Source organism: Anas platyrhynchos, chromosome 21, assembly GCF_047663525.1.
Source record: "Anas platyrhynchos isolate ZD024472 breed Pekin duck chromosome 21, IASCAAS_PekinDuck_T2T, whole genome shotgun sequence".
Taxonomy (NCBI): domain Eukaryota; kingdom Metazoa; phylum Chordata; class Aves; order Anseriformes; family Anatidae; genus Anas; species Anas platyrhynchos.
The window spans coordinates 15,597,783-15,613,981 of record NC_092607.1 but is presented as its reverse complement, the minus strand read 5'-3'; the positions used below and the strand labels follow the sequence as shown (position 1 = coordinate 15,613,981).

Sequence of the window (16,199 nt, the reverse complement as noted above, 5' to 3'; positions counted from 1 at the left end):
GCAGGAAGGATTTCCGTGTTCCTAATACAATTTTATTTCCTTGTTTGTGGCATTTTGGCTGCGCTATGCCAGGGAACTGCGTCTGAGGACCAGCTGTAGACCCCTTAACCATTTCTTGCTCTCAAACGGCAGCAGCCCGCTCTCTGTGTCAGGTTCCAAGAATGCTATTAGAATGTGCTGCAAATTGAAGGATAATGAAAATAGCATATATTTCATTACTGTTAGAGTAAAAAATGGCTGGAGCAAGCTGAAAGTCACTGGAGAATGATGGGGATGAAGGGAAGAAATGAAGTATGTGAGCGTTCTTTTATGATACCAGCAGCTCAGTAGCAGTGGCTTTGTGCAAAAGGCAGAGCTTGTGAGTGATAATGCTTCCTGCTCTGCCTCTAGTCTCCACTGCCTGACTTTCTTCCTTCTAACAACATTTCCAGCAATTTATGCTGTGCTTGGAGCATGAACTGCAGAAATTCCTGGGAGCTGCGGTGCAGCTAAGTGCCTGATCAACACAGTTGAAGTAATTGGGCACACAACTCACACACACAGGGAACCAGCTCCTCTGTTACCTGCACTGCTGGTAAATGATGCCCATCTTAGAGAGGCAGATGTTGTAGGCGGAATTCTTCTCTTTGGCCTCAGATAACTTTTCAGCAACAGTAACTTGGAGTCTCACAAAGGCAGGCTTTTCCTTGGCTATGGCTGAGATTCCCCTGTTGGCATTATCCATTAGTTAACAGCCCATCTCCAGGAATAAATCAGAATAACAAGTTAGAGCAAGCCACTTTCCTCATTCCCTATCTTAGGAGGACATCTTCAGCGGGGAGAGGCTCTCCAGCGTGTTTTTGCTGCTATCCTAATTTCTCCTTTGTTGCCCATATGGGGAATAATTGAATCATAAGATAATTTGAATGTCAGTGCTAACCTCCTGGGTCATCCACTGTATGTGGGACATAATGAGTGGAAGTAGAGCTATAGCTGCTGACATTACAGCCTGTGACTTAGGAAGGTATCCTTTTGCTCATCAGTGAGCTTGAGGTTGCTGCATTATATAGTTTTCAGGATGGAAAAAATAAGCAATTATTATAAGGCACTGTCATCTCCTGTCACATGCAATAAAATCAGTTTGGCTTTCTGAAAGCCCCGTGAGGAAGGCAACGGGATAAAAATTGGTGAGTGCAGTTGAAGAGACGTTGGTGAATAAGACCTTGTGTCAGTCATTACCCTGCAGATCCTTTTAAAGGGAAGGAATGAGTAAGCTGGGGTTAGGGGACCTTGTGGTGTGATTTGCTGGGCATTTTGAAATGTCAACCCTCCATGTAATGGGCAGTGATGAATGCAGGTTGCATTAATGAGTTTTGTACCGCAGCGAGGCGGGGGCATGATAAGAGTCCAGCTCTGCCCGGGGTGATGGATGTTGGCTGCAGTCACCAGGCCACGGTGGCTCCTTGCAGAGAAGAAGTGGTTCTCATTAAAGTGGAGACCTTCTGAAAGGTGTCACAGCGTGAGATCTCTCATGGACTCACATGTGGGCAAGGATGAGTGAGCAACATCCTCAGAGGCCCAGGTGAGCATCCCTGAACAAACGCTAAGTAAACCCTACGAGCTTGTGACAATGCCACGGGAGGGAAGAAGCCTCCTGTGCTTGAGTCCAGACTGCTTCCCTGAGGTGAGATCTCTCTTGTGGGCCAGCCAGTGGCTTCTTTCTTTGTTGCTGTTGATTGTGGTAAAACTGCTTTTATGAGCTGCTCAGAATCTTTGATGTGGATGCCAGGAATACGTGTGTTTAAATCCAGACTTGACACTGAAAGGGAAAGGACTCATCTTCTGCTCTGATGTCAAGGCTCTCTGGTGACAAACTGTCAGGGCCTGCCTTTCTGACACAGACATTGTCACTTGGATCCTTTTGACCATGGGCTAGAAAATGAAATTCTGAAGTCAAATGACCCGTATTAATGGGCTGGTCCTTGTCTTTGGTGAATTCCTGGCTGGAATAGCTTAGATCCTTTGGAGGTACTTCGTTAGTGTCCCAAGGGAAAAGGGGAACGAGAGGCTGCAAGCAGCCTTTCTGCAGCCCCGTTCCAGCAGCAGTGGGCAGCAGAGTTGCTGATGTGTGCTCCCACCAGGTGTGCAAGCAGAGGGGCTGCGACCACCTTACCCCATTAGCTGACAAGGACCTCGGCAGAGTCCCTGTGTAAGCAAGAGGTGATGCTGGGGAGGCGAGGCTGCTGTGGCTCACTGGCCCTGTGTCAGCACCCAGCGATTTCTCCAAAGGGATGGTGAGAACTGAGGAAGTTCGCAGCACCTACAAGCAGGGCTTTTTTGCTTTTAATTGGTTTCCATCTGTCAGACTTGTCAGTGGTGAAACTGGATGTTTGCAAAGAGAAAAAAAAAATCCTTCCCCTTCATCCGCCCCCACACCTCCTCCCTTCCCGCTGCTCTGTCTCCAAGCTCCAGTGCAATATCTGAGCAAGTTTATTCCAGCACCTGCAGGCAGCAGGAGTGGAGGAGTTTGTGAGAAGAGGCAGCCCACAGCCCTGATTGCTGGCGGATATTTTGCATCCTGTGTTTGGGAATCAGTTCCTTTGGGCCTTTGAGGGTCTGCCATGATCCGTGCCCTGGCCTTCGGGCTCAAGTAGCTTCTGGGACGCGCTGGTGCTTTGGCAGCTTCGTAGGTCTGCGAGGGTGGGGTGATCAGGATGATCTGTCCATCCTGAGGAAGTCCCAGGTGCCACGATAATGGTTTGTGCATGGCAATTATGAGATAGAAAAGAGGACCAGACGTGGTGTTTACTAAAATAATGAATACAAGGGGAAGTGGGAAACCTCATATGATAACTGATGCTGTTCTCAGCATCAGCTGCCACAAAGCTGTCATATTGAATTAGTGGTTCTTAAGGGACAAGAAGTCCCTCAGTAAATCACAACTGTGACATCACCTGCACAAATAATTGTATTAGGTTTGGATCAACAATGAAAATAAAGGATAAACAATTATCTAGTTAAGTTCTTCATCGTTTTTGGTGACATCATTGTGCAGAGTAACTGAATTACCTTCGTCTTCCCGTTTGTCAGAGGGTTTATAAGACACCCTTTCTTCCTTTCCCTCTCCTCTTGTGAGCAATGAAACTGAATGGGGTCTGCCCCAGCCAGCTCCGAGATGAGCTGCAAAACTTAGATGCTCATGATCCCCATGATGGAGCTAGAATATCTGGCTGTAAATCTCTTTCTTCACCTAATCCTGGCTGTGCAATCCCAGTTTTGGATGTCTCAGATTTGCTTTCTGTGTATCTACATAAATTTCATGCATTAACTCCCAGTATAAGGTATTGCTTCCACCCCATTTCACGATTTGTTTGAGATTAAATCCACTTTTCTGCATCACGGTTTTTCTGGGTATATCTGGTTGTGATGAGATCTCAGTGTTTGACTTCTGAAACATTACATTTCCTAGTAGCACGGAACAGTCTAAGGGAAAATAAGGACTTGTAACTATGAATATTTATGGTTAGAATTGAATTGTATTGTAGATTGCAATTCATTATTACTGGTGCAATAGTATGATAGAAGCTAACACTTAATTTAATTGATAAATTTTCTCTTTTGTGCCTTGACTAGTGAACGGATTTATCTGAAACCTGTATGCTGTTAGTCTCAGTATTTAAATCTGTTTAAAGTAACAGCCATACTAAAGAAAACAAAGGTAGGAGTAAATCTGTCCGTAATGCCAATAAGCCAGAAATATTTCTGCTCACAAAGAGTAAAAATGTAAAATTGACTCAATTCATTTTATAGAGCAGATATTTGCTATGAACAGAAACACAAATTATCCTCAATTTAAACATCCTTGGGGTGTAACAACACCTGGTGAAGTGAAAAAAAATGGAACTCCAAAAAGAACAGCAGTTTTGGGAGCAGGCATTTGCTGGGTGATGTAAACAAACGTAACTCTGCTTCTCTGCTTTACTGTGATGCTTCACCGAGCAGGTGAATGGGATTGTACCCATGCCATGCCTTCATCCCCCTGCACTGGGTGCAGAGCATCCCTCTTCCCCCTCCAGGTCATTTTGAGCATTGTCCCAGTCTGGGTTTCTCTGTCTTTGCACAATTAAACAGCTTCCTCAGAAGCTCTAGTTTATCCCTCACAAGAAACAGGCTCAGTTTCAAATAAATGTCCGAGATCCTCAGCTTTATTGTTTGTTACCCCAACAAAACTTCTTTCCCATCCTATTTCGTTTCAGTCCTATAGCTCCTAATTCTCCATTACTCTGATGCCAGCTGCTAAGGAAGTCTTTTGGGCTCATCAAAGTCTTGCTGTGACTCACAGCCCCTTCGTACATCAAACAGCCTTGTCGTGGTGAGCAAGACAACCGAGCTGCAAACCCTATGGTGCCTCCCGGAGAGCTGGTTAGAAAAAATGGGCAGACCCTGAGCCCCGAGGCAATCTGTGAGGAAAATGAATAGCACGGGGGGGTGAATTGTTGTAAACAAGTAGCAGTGAGATTTTGGTTGAAGAGAAAAGCTTTTGACTGATTTGTGAATATGTGAAAATCAGACGGGAGCAGAATGTTGGTGGTTTCTTTTTTCCCCTTTTCCTTTTCCAGTGTTTTTCGCTATATGATGGTGTTGCTAACACAACTGTCTCCTCTCCGGAAAAAGTCTGCAAATCCTTTTGATGACATGATGTATGTGAAGACACAGAAAGCAAATAGAATTCACATTGTATATTCATTTCTCCCACGCCTTCTGATGACAGTTGGAATTCTTTGTCCCTTTTATCCTACACCTTAAGCTGAAATAGCAGCTTAAACCTTCCTTAAAGCTGAGCATTGAAAAATGGGTAGTTTTGGGGCCAGCAGGAGTGTTTCAACTGGGGGCCAAAATGAGATCTCCCTTCAGAAAACTTTTCAGCCTTTGTCTCCCTGTACAGAAGTTCACTGATTTTGTGTTTGCCTTCCAGAACAGTGGGTGGAGCACAGACAGCCCTTCGTGATTTCTGTTTTGGTGTTCACCCATGAGTAGCTTTGACTTTCCTGTTCACCAAGGGTTCAAAATTCCCACTCACAGTTAGCCCTGTTCTTTCTCAAGCTTGGTGCTGAGAGCTCTCCCAGCAGAAACCAGTCCTTCTTCCACAGGAATCAGCTGATAACGAAGGAAATCAGTGGGGGCTGATGTCTGAGAGCTGTCCTGGCACCAGATCTGGAGGTAAAATCGCTGGTGATAGAACGAGTGGGTGGCCCAGGAATTAGAAGAGAGGCCACCAAGGATGAGGTGCAGGACTGCCATTCAGTGCAGCACTGTATATATCCTATAAACATCTGCAAAGTGCATTTCTAATGCACTAAGTGCAAATTTACAGATTTCTGTAAGCCAAGTGAAGGTCAGCAGTCTGATTGAGCTCCCCACTGGGTGCGGGCCCACTGTGGTGCTAGCACCGGCGTGGGTGTCCGTGCACCTTGGCCACTCCTGCACCCCTGAGTCAGGGCAGCTCTTTGGCAAGTTTCCTGTGACTGCCAGCACCGCTCAGCAACTCCCATGAAAAGTTTTGTTCTAGATTGGCAAATTCAGATTTTAAAATATTTTCTCAAATTGTTTTCTTCTGTGACTGAACTCAGAGATCAATACCACCCTAGGGCAAAGGGAGGGGGATTTCTACCAGTTAGTTCTAATATTTTCTCCTTTACCAGGCACTGCAAAGATCCCTATTTCTTGCAAAAAAAAAAAGATGAGTCTGAATCGTTAGTGCTCAAAGTGCACTCTGGTTTTGTAGCAGTGACAGCAGCCACCAGAAGGGGTGGTGCACAATGACCTGTGTTTTTCTTTCACTGAACTGGCTGTGGTTGTTTGGTAAAGGACATCCCTCTTGCTTTGGTGAGGAGCTGGTTTTGACTGCATGTGAAAGGAGTAAGAGTGGCAGCATGGGAACAATGAGTATTTGTCTCCCAAAGTCCATGAAAACTTATTAAGATACAAAGTGAAATCTGTAAGGGTGCTTCGCGAATGCCAGTGAGCTCTATATGATAAACAGTATATTAAAAAGCACTGAAGCATGCCATGATAAACAGTCTCCTTCCTTGCAGTTGTAATATATACAATGAGCAAGAGATATCATCCTGTATTCAATCAAAATCAGGGCTGGAGCCTTTGTTCCTTCCAGACATCAGCTATGAAATGTGATTTCTTTTTTTAATCTGATCAGCGCCTCTGGCATTTAAGATTGGCTGTGGAGCTGCTAACATAATGAACTGCTTTATTTTCCCCCTGCTAAATGATATTTAGAAAAAAAAATAAAAATAAGCCTTAGAAATGAGAATCAAACAAAGCTAGAGTGGGTCACTTAAAAACACAAAGGGTATTTGTAGGTGCAAACTGATTTATACCAGTTGTGCATGTGGGCACAACTACCTGCCTGTAGCATCTTCCCCTGCAGTTTTACAAACCTCCCTTGTAGCTCCAACTCTAGGATTCTGCAGGTTTGTCCCTGGCAGGGAGACTAACCATGGACCTGTGTGACCTAGTGCAGACACTGCTCAATCCTGAGACATCTGTGAGAAAAAAGTTGTATGTGAATGCTTTCCTTGGAGATTACATAGGTGGGGAGCGGTGACGAGTTGCAGAGCAATCAGACCTCCTTATTAATTACAGTGTGTTTGAGTGCCTGAGGCTGAAAGCTGCACTGCAGTTGTGGTAGACACATCTTTCCTAATAAATAGCTTCCAAAGACGGGAGAAGGGACGAGTAAAGAAAGGAACAAAGAACCTCCAGGCTAACTGGTTCAGCCTTTAATGTGACTGAAGCTGATGCCGTGGCAAAGTACGGTGTGTCCATCTTCATGCTGCATTTTTTTGGGATGAAGGAGGGTGAAACAGTGCATCCAAGATGCTGATGTTACTCACAAGTGAGGAGTGTGTACCTTTTCAGATCTTGAAGCAGATCTTCCGGGCCGTACATTCACACTCATTCCTTTTTGTAACATCAGCCTACAATGAAGCTGAGATGTCCACACCGCCCATGTCAGCTGCGCACAGCAGAGCAGCAGCAGTGTGAAAGCAGACGAAGCGGGCTACTCCTGCTTTACAGGATGGTTTTACATTTTGGTGTTAAACGGGTCAAGGATATTGCTTCCCATTTCTTCAGGGTTTCACAGAGAAGCAGCCAAGTGTAATTAAATGTCCTGTCCGTGGTGATACAAGCCAGCTGGGCCAGACAGTGCCTTCAAGTAAGAGGAAGAGCTCTGCACTGGAAGGACTGAAAGCTTGCAGTGAGGTGTGCGTGGGCAAGAGTTGCACTCACACCTGTGATATCTATTTCAAAGGCAACCATAATTTTTCCAGACTCTTCCCATTTATTTTTTGCTGTCAGGAATGAATTAACCGTGCTCTCTGTAGTCACAGTCCCTGAGGGATGCAGGTGAGCTGTCCCAAACTTGCTATCACCATCCTGTCCCTGGGCATTCAGCCTCTGACCAGTGTGTGCACACCCCACAGGGCTGCCTGCCCCCCTGGAAGTAACCCCAGCATTTTGTTTGTTGCTCGGGGCTGTATCAATGCTCCTGCACTGCAGGAAGGGTTTTGCACTTGAGTGCCCACCGTCTCTTCATGCTTTCCTTCAAACTTAACAGCCCACATGAGATTTGTAATAATAACCAGGATGCGCTGCCTTATTGCTTGAATACCCTCGTGGATATACTCAACCTGATCTACAGTTCAAATAAATTCAATAAGGCAGAGGAGGGTTTAAAGACATTTTAAATAAATTAACTTCTGGATGGATGTTTATTAAGTTTTATGAAGCCATTTGCTAAAACGCAATGTTTGGTTCAAAAGGCATCTTAAATATTCCTCCTGTGAACTATGGAAATTACTTTTATAATTGAAATGAGAAATATGGGCCAAATTGAAAGTGTTTCTCCTTGCTTGAGTCTTTGCCTTTCTAAAAGGAAAAGAAACAAAGAAACTCATCGACTCACAGTTTTTTGCTTTCCTTTTCATGGTGGGGCATGATGTGAGGCCTCATTGCATGAGAGGGGTGGGAGGGGTGCATGGGTGGACTGAGGCTCTCGGGTTCCCAGGAGTTTTTGAAGAAATTGGTCCTGAGCTAGAGAATTCACGGGCAGAGGACAACATTTTTCACCCCCTGTATGAACCTGGTCTGGGTTTTTGCATGAGCACTGGCGATTCCACTGGGGGCATCCTGCCCTGAAGAAAAATCCCATGCAGCCAGAAGACGAGGCCATGGCTGCATGGTATGGGTTTTCTCTGCTGAGGGCAGTCACTGTAGGTCTGTGGGCAGCAAAATGAAAATACACCCTCTAACAGAGCAAGGCTAAATACCAAATAAAAGGATCCATCAGATAAATGATTTGATTCTTCAATAATTGGTCGTGTAGGAGCAATAGTGGCTCCTGCTCTTCTCATCTAGAAGCAGCACCAAAATGCTTTTGGAGAGGCAGAAAATCTCAGCTAGGATTTAAAAGACGAATTTTGTGGCCGTGAATGACTCCAAACATTTAAACTATATTTTGTTGTTGCTTTCCAAGCAACCTTTCATGCTGTAAGAAATCAAAACAGTCGGGCTGAATGGCTGAAAACTGTGAAGATTTTGTGGGTTTTCCTGGAGATCGGCTGAGCTATTTCATGACAGAACTTTACCTGGGAGCTGCAGGGGGAATGGAGCTGACTGATTTTTGCTCATTATGTGTAAAGACACTTTAATCTAGTCGGCAATACCTAAGCGTCCTGTTCTTACGAAATTACATCTGTGTTAGAAAAATCAGTGCCGGGAGGAAATGAGCCATGCAAAAGAGAGAGGAAGGTAGGAGGGAAAGGCTCACAGTTAGGGCACAGTAAATAAACCTGCTTTGTCTTTCAGCAGCAAATTCTCTGGGGCCAGGGCTGTCTCCTTTGCTGTGGACCTGCAGCTCCAAGTGCAAAAAAGCCCCAATCTGTCCAGTGTCCTAGGCAGAGCTACTGTAGAAGTAATGGCTGAGACAGAACGGTTTTAGTGCTTGCTCTGCGATGGGGGAGAGCAAGCAGGCAAGGAAAGCAAAGCAGGAGTTTGGAAAGCAGCAAAACTCGTGTATTCCCACCTGGATCTGTGCAGCACAGGTCTTTCTTGATGGCTGGAAGATCTCCACTCCCATACTTCAGCCTTGTGCATGCCACACACTCAGAGCCCAGGAGTTCAACCAGCGGGAGCTGGATGCTCTCTGCTGCTGCTCCTAACACCACAGCAGGCTGGACTCTGAACCAGCACGGACTCTCTGATTTTGCCAGGCTTCGGGAGGAATTTCTCAGGTTGATCTTCACTGATCAGTGTCTCCCTCAGCCCAAGCCAGGCTTCTCACCCCTTTGTTTGCCTACTTGCAGGTGCACACACAAGCTGGCGTTTGGACACAGCATTGGTGCCAAAGAGCCAGAGCTTGCTGTGGCACAGGAGCGCTCAGGACCCTTCTGCAGAGGGGTTGCAGTGGTCGGTTGGAGGTTGATGTGATTTCACAGCTCAGGATGGGCAGTCAGATAGCCTGCTGTGGTAAGCAGGCTGTATGATCCAAGCACAGCTACCAGGTCAAGCATAATCAGCCCAAAGCCTTAAATTCAGATATTTATTTCTTAGGATCAATAAACGACAAAATAAAATAAAACGAAGTAAAATACCATACAGTACAAAGGCTAATATCAGGAAGTAACCATTTCATTACTGTTTGATCAGTAAATACAGTATCAATAATATCATGTTACATTGAAAGAGTGTTTCCCATTGCTATACAAAAGGATTTCACACCCTCTTCCTTCCCTTTGTCACAGAAACTCATACAAAGGAGACTCTGACACACTTTTAACATTCATTTTTTTTCCCATTGCACAACAGGCCACAGAAAATAAAGCACATCAACATTTTGTATTTCAGAAAAAAAAAAAAAAAAAGCAATAAAAAAAGGTGCACTTCAAAAAATGTTTACCATAGATACAGTATGTGCAGGACTATCAGGTGGCACAGCTGGGGAAGGACTCTTGATCACAAAGCCAGGACACAGCACCATGGATTTTAGCAATTTCTGGTTCTCTACTGAATGACTCCAAACTGAAAACAGAAGGTTCATCTGTGATGTCAAGAATCAGACAGAGCTCCAGCAGGTATAGCTTTGTTGAAACAGCCACCAAACGACAGGGTCAGGAAGATACCCGACTAACATTTCCCTAAATGTTTGATGCTAGAAATGCAAAGGTCCCGTGACTCTTGCCTGTGTCCTGCTAACCCTCCTCACCAACCTTTCCATTTAGGTTTCTTCTTTACCGGCGCCGCCGCTGAAGCGAGATCTCGTGCACTTTACCAAAAGACAAACTCAGCAGAGCGTTCGAACTCTGATGCATACTGGGCCTTTGGTGAGAAAGTCCTGTCTGGGGGAAATTTCTGAATAGCATAACGACTTGGGAAATCTGATTTCACACGCTGCCAAATGGATGGCCCTGCCTAGAATGCTGTGAAGATAAATGAAAGCTGAAAATAATATCTGGAGAGGTCACTTGGTAGTCTCTCTTCAGATGGGAATCCCTCTGAATCCATCTGGCAGCACTTCACATCTGTGGGTTCAACAGATTTTTTACTTGAAACAAACAGTTCAAAACACTTAGAGGAAATTTGCATAGATTAGCAGCGTGCTGCATGAATGCTTACCCCTCTGCCCCAGCAGAGAATTCAGACAAGGCAGGAATACGAAGGATGAGAGCATGCATTTTGTCTAATGGCAAAAGCCACTTGTACTCGATCAGGTTTAAAGCCAAACCTTGTTGTGTTAGTTGCTCAACCATCGTTAAAAGGCATGGAAAGAAAGAGAACCATTTTTCTGACAGATATCCTTGGTATATACCAGGCTTTTTGTGCCTTCTTCCCTTGAGTACCGTGCGTTCATCTACAAAACCGCGGGGCCTTGTACTGAGTTATCCTCACTTCTTTGAGCTCAGGGACACTAATATTCTATGCTGGATACAGCAAAACTAGGTGGGGAGGAGGAAGAGGGTGAAACCAGCTGTAACTCCCACTTCTCAGCTCAGGTAGTCAGATTTGCCCTGTGGAAGAGGTAGCTTTGAGCTGCACTCTCAGGTTAAGGCCATAGGCTTAGGTCTGCACCCACTAAAACTGCAGAAGCAGAGCTTTAGAAACCAGTAAACTGCTCGGATAAATCTCCCAACATGAGCAGCTCTGCAGGATTTGTGTAGCCCAACAAACATTGCAGAAGTTTCTGATCAGTTCATTTTCACTCCAGCTCATTCCCATTTTCATGTTAAACCCGAAATAAACCTACCACTCTCTCAGAGCTGTGATCAAAAATTCTGTAAACCGCCGGTGTGTCTCAGCAATGAAAATCAAAGCCAAACAGCTTATGTGAGACAACATTTTTTGTACAATGTTTTCTAAGCTAATCAAGCGCATTTCAGCAGGTTGGTGTTTAACAAGCATAGTAGTAACTTTAAACATTTCAAAGGTGGATATTCAAAAGCAACCGAGACATGCAGGATGTTAAATCCTAACAAAAGTCAAAGCAATGCACAGTTGGAGCTTCCACAGGAGGTTTCCGACACCACCTCCCAGCTGTTGACTCTTTTTAGATGTGAAGTTAAAAAGTGTGGGTCCTCTCCAGAGCCATTTAAACATTGTCTTGCCTTGAAGGCCAGCAGTAAGCGTGTGACATTAAGATTCTTCTTCCTCTGCTCCTTGTACCTGGACTCCTGTAGCACAGGAGCAGTGAAGGCAGTGGAGATGAGTGGCTTTATAGGGTCTGTTACAGATGATGCCCACACCATGTTATTTGCTGTGTGGCCACCTCAACCTCTTTGTCTTATTCAGCTGGAAGCTGCCAAGCTGCCATGAGTGCTGCATCTCCCCCATGCCTGTACAAACCTGCCTCTTTTAGGGCTGCTGCTTGCAGCTGCAGTCCCCCATAAAAGTCAAAATTGACTGAGCTTCACTGGACAGACATAGATGAAGGCAGCAACAGTGAGTAAACCAAGAGTACACAAGTAAGTCTGCCCATGGTTCTGCAGTTCCTACACGTAGTACATAGCCCACAAGGCAGCACGTAAGGTCTATAGCTTCTTCCTCCAGCCTGCCCAAGCCATTTCTAACACACACACACGATATTAAACACCAACATGATAGCATTTGCTGGTTCCTCACAGATTTCCTTCCAAGGAGAGACCAGTCTCCTTTTTGCCTCTCTTATTTATTTGTCCCATTACCAGTTTTTCTTACTGAAGAGGAGTCAACTGCAAACGAGCAACAAAAGTGCTTTGTCAATTGTAAACTCTGCCCTCTGTTTCGTGCAACCAGGGCAAGAAATTAAGAGAAGGCATGGCAGGACAAAGCCTGTAGTTTGGCTGAATCAGAGGGAACTAAGACCCTGCTGATTCCTATTTGGAGCCCTTTCTTTTGGAGTGGTTCTGTACTAGGCGTTAAAATAATTTCCCCATCCCTGCTAGGTGCCGTTGTAAGTCACGGCTGGTTGTAGCCAGATCTACGTGGTAGTAGCCAGCTCTGTGCTTCTGACCAGGAGCGATCTGCAGCCACTGGCTTTCCCACAGCTGCTCTGAGCAGAAGAAATGAACAGCAATGTGTGTCACCGCCAGAGAACAGCCCTTCTTGCAGCTAAAAGCCAGCCTTAGCAGTGCTCTCCGGTCTGCCCTTTGCCCTGACACTGCTCACCTCTTTTTTGGAGTCTGTCTGAATGGCTAGCAATGGTTTGTCACTGTCTCCCTTTGTCAAAGCCAGACCTTTAACAAAATGTGAGGTTTTCCTGATAGGATGTCTTTGGCTCACCGTTGTGTGAGCGTAACTGGAGGCTCACTGGGTGGGTTTCTGACTCTGTCCAGGGTGTGAGATGTAGGAGGAGTGCACCGGCAGGGAGCATGTGGGCAGGGACCGACCCAATGTAGTTTCTGCCTTGGTGTGAAGAGGGACACAAGATTCCTAACAGCAAATCAAGCACAGGCTGCACAGGATGATGGTTTGGTTCCCAGGTTCGTGCAGGTCACAGCGTGGTGCTGTGACCCTTTGGCTTTGTCCCAGAGACCCGTGACTTCTGGTGCTAAAGGCTCGAGAGAATTTGTTGCATCTCCCAGTTGGCTGTTAGAGGTGGGACCGTAAGGGCGAAAACCTCATGCTACCCATCCTGGCCAGCTGAGAAATTTCAAATTCAAAGCAAAAATCAAGGTGAAGAAAGAAGGGGAAGAGAAGATAAGCTTTATATTCTCTTATTTTGATCCCATTTTTTTTTTAAGAGTGTGCTCATAGTCATGGTTCAGCACAACCTCTGGCTGTCCCAAACTTGGATTTGCTGCAAACAGCTCTCGCTGCTGCTCCTCTGACTTGTTAAAGTTGTTTTAGAGCTAAGACTCCCCAGCTTAGACTGTCCTGTGTTCTTCATTTGCACTATCTGAAGATGTGTATGTGCAGATCAGTAAGATAGCAGGTTTGGTAGCAAAAAAAAATAAAAGAAAAGGTAGAAAAAGAGGCCCTGCCGCCTACAACTGATAACCCATGAAATGTCAGCTGTGTGAAAATAGTGCGGAAACAAGTAAAACTGGAATCAGATTGTGAAAAATCTGAGAGTCCCACAGAAATGGGGCAGGTTGCTCTTCTCTCAGCAGACTGGAGCCTAGGAAAAAATAAATAAATAAAAATGCAGGGTTTGGCTGTGTGGCATAAGGAAGATTTTCCATTTCTGTTCATTTGCAGCACTCCAGCTGGGCACAGTTTCTGCATTCCTGGCTTTGCCAGAGACTCTGTTACTGGTGTTGCAGTACCCAAAGCAGGGGGTTCAGGGCTCGCTGTGCCAGGCACTACACATGCCCTAAAGTGAACGATGATCCCAGGCTACTCCCAGCCCAATCTAAGTAAGGCATCATCTGTTGGTATTTAAGTTCAAGGAACCATCGTGGCTCGATTGAGCACCCAGGTCATATAACAATTTAGATCTATTTATAAACCCACCACCTGGCTCCCTGAGGTTTCACTCCTTGCTCATTGAACATCCCATAGATGAGCATGTCCCTTCTCCAAAAACATCCCTCCCTGTTCAAAACTGCTTTCTCCTCGTCAGACTCTGCTCGCTGCTGCCAAGAGATGTGATCTCGAACCCTTGGACATGGAAATGGCATCTCTGCCTTGAGAAAAGGATGAAATGCAGTATGAATTTGCTTACGTTTAACATATATTGGCTTCCCAGTTAGCACTGCACCTGGATTTATGCCAGACCGAAGTTACAAAATGTGTAGACATTACTCACAAAGAGGCAAGGCCAATGCGTTAAAATAACCTCAAAGTTACTGGCAGAACGAAGCCTATTTTTCCCGACAAAAATGACTTTGCTAAACACGCTTGTGTTACGTGAATTTGGAGACCATGCCTGAAAGTCACAGAGGCCTCTCTCGAGTTATGACTCCACGATGAAATGCATTTCCCTTCCTCCTTTGGCTTCAGTACGTTGTTTCCCTTGTGACCTGGCTGGAAAACGTGTGGTTGCTGGAGATGCTGTTGGATTTCCTGGTGAAGGCCAGGCGTTTTTTCTTCTTCCTCCACGGCAGGCACAGGAGCGTGAGCGTGGAGAGGAAGATCTGTCGGAAGTTTGCAGACACCAGGTTGTACAGGATGGGGTTGATGGCCGAGCTGACGTAGAAGAGGACGTTGGTCAGCATGTAGAAGTAGTGGTAGAAGTTGTAAAGGAAACTGGAAGGACAGATGAAAGACAGAAGTCTGAGTGTGGAGAACTGAAAGAATTCAAAGTCACAAGGGTGAAAAAAGAGTAAGTTGTTCTTCCAGCTAAGCTTTCTCTGCTATGTGCCCTGTGTTGTCAGCTGCCACTGGACAAATGTAGGTCAAATAGCTTTACAGAGCTCTTGCCCCCGTTGTTATCAGTTCAAAACTCATTCATGCCCTGGGACTGGATGGGATATTTACCTCACATATTTATTTTGCCTTTGAAAATAGACTCGCTTGAAACTGAGAAACCACTTGGAGATTTGCTTCCGTGTCATGCATATACATGAGCTTGACTTTCTGGCTGCAATTCTGGTAGACAGAGCCTGCGGATGAGCCAAGACCCTGTAAGAGAAGCAGCGATCTCCTCCCCAGGCAGCGAGAGCTGCGCCAGCTTCTTTGGTGGGTCCCCGTGTTGGGATTTGTCTGTGCTCTGGGATGGTTTTCTCTGTTCTGGGGGCAGGCTGATGACAGCGTGCTTTTAAACACATCCTGACCACCACAAGATAATGTTTTCAGCTAGAACTGGTTGAAAACACTTAGTTATTTTTGTTTCTTTCTGAAATAGCTTTCTTTGGGAAAACTGAGATCAACATCTGAGAGATGGTAAAGGGTTTATAAACAACGTGGGTCTCATTTTCAGGAAAACATTCCTCGGGATCATTTATCTCAGTGGAAACCACAGACCTTTCTGTTAGTCTGAGCACTGTCTAACAAAAGATAAATAGCCGTGTGCTGGAGTACATCACCACTCCCCCACGGCCCCCTCAGCCCTGCCAAGTACTGCCTGGCCCATCCAACTCTTAGGAGCAGAGTTTCTCAATGTAGTTGTGAAGAATTAATTTAACGCAGATTTATCTTCTTCTAGGGCAGGCACATGCATTTCATTTATAAATGATTATGTCAAGCTGCTGCGAGCTCTTGATTAGCTACCGTACTGATAGCTCAGCATTCATAACATGCCTGTAAATTCAACGTTTTCCTAAAATCACTCATGGCTTTTAATAGAAGAGAAAAAAGAAAAAAAAAAAAAAGTGAATGCAACCACAATGCATAAATTCACACTAACTGCTGATGGGATTCTCTACCCCTTTTGCTCATAGCAAACGCGGGCACTACAGAATTGATTGCTGCTTTAAGTACTTTACTTATAGGAAAGCAAACAAGACACCACAGTTGGCCCCAGTGTGTGCCTCAAGCTCTATTGTTTTCATGATTAAAGATAGGGTTTGGCTTTTACTACGGATGGATGTACAATCCCATTCAGGAGGCTGCTGTATCATAAATTACTATTATTTGCTTTTGGCGTTTATGAAATTTTAATGTCTCCTTGTTGCTCAGCTTCTTGGTATCAAGGATTTTTTCGTTTCCTGGACATTGCAGGAAGCAGAGCTGGTTCCAGAGGGAAGAGGGATGCAGCGCTGTGGCAGGAGGGAAGCATCTCTCACTGA

General features: G+C 45.2%; 1 protein-coding gene across 1 annotated transcript in view; it reads right to left on the bottom strand.

The window, feature by feature from the left end:
- Positions 1 to 9,577: 9,577 nt before the first annotated feature.
- NTSR1 (neurotensin receptor 1) overlaps positions 9,578 to 16,199 on the bottom strand; it is a 52,245-nt gene continuing 45,623 nt past the window's right edge. The window contains exon 4 of the mRNA XM_005029019.5: positions 9,578 to 14,718. Within this exon, the coding sequence (XP_005029076.4) occupies positions 14,469 to 14,718 (250 nt within the window). The 3' untranslated portion in view covers positions 9,578 to 14,468. The remainder of the gene's footprint in view (positions 14,719 to 16,199) is intronic.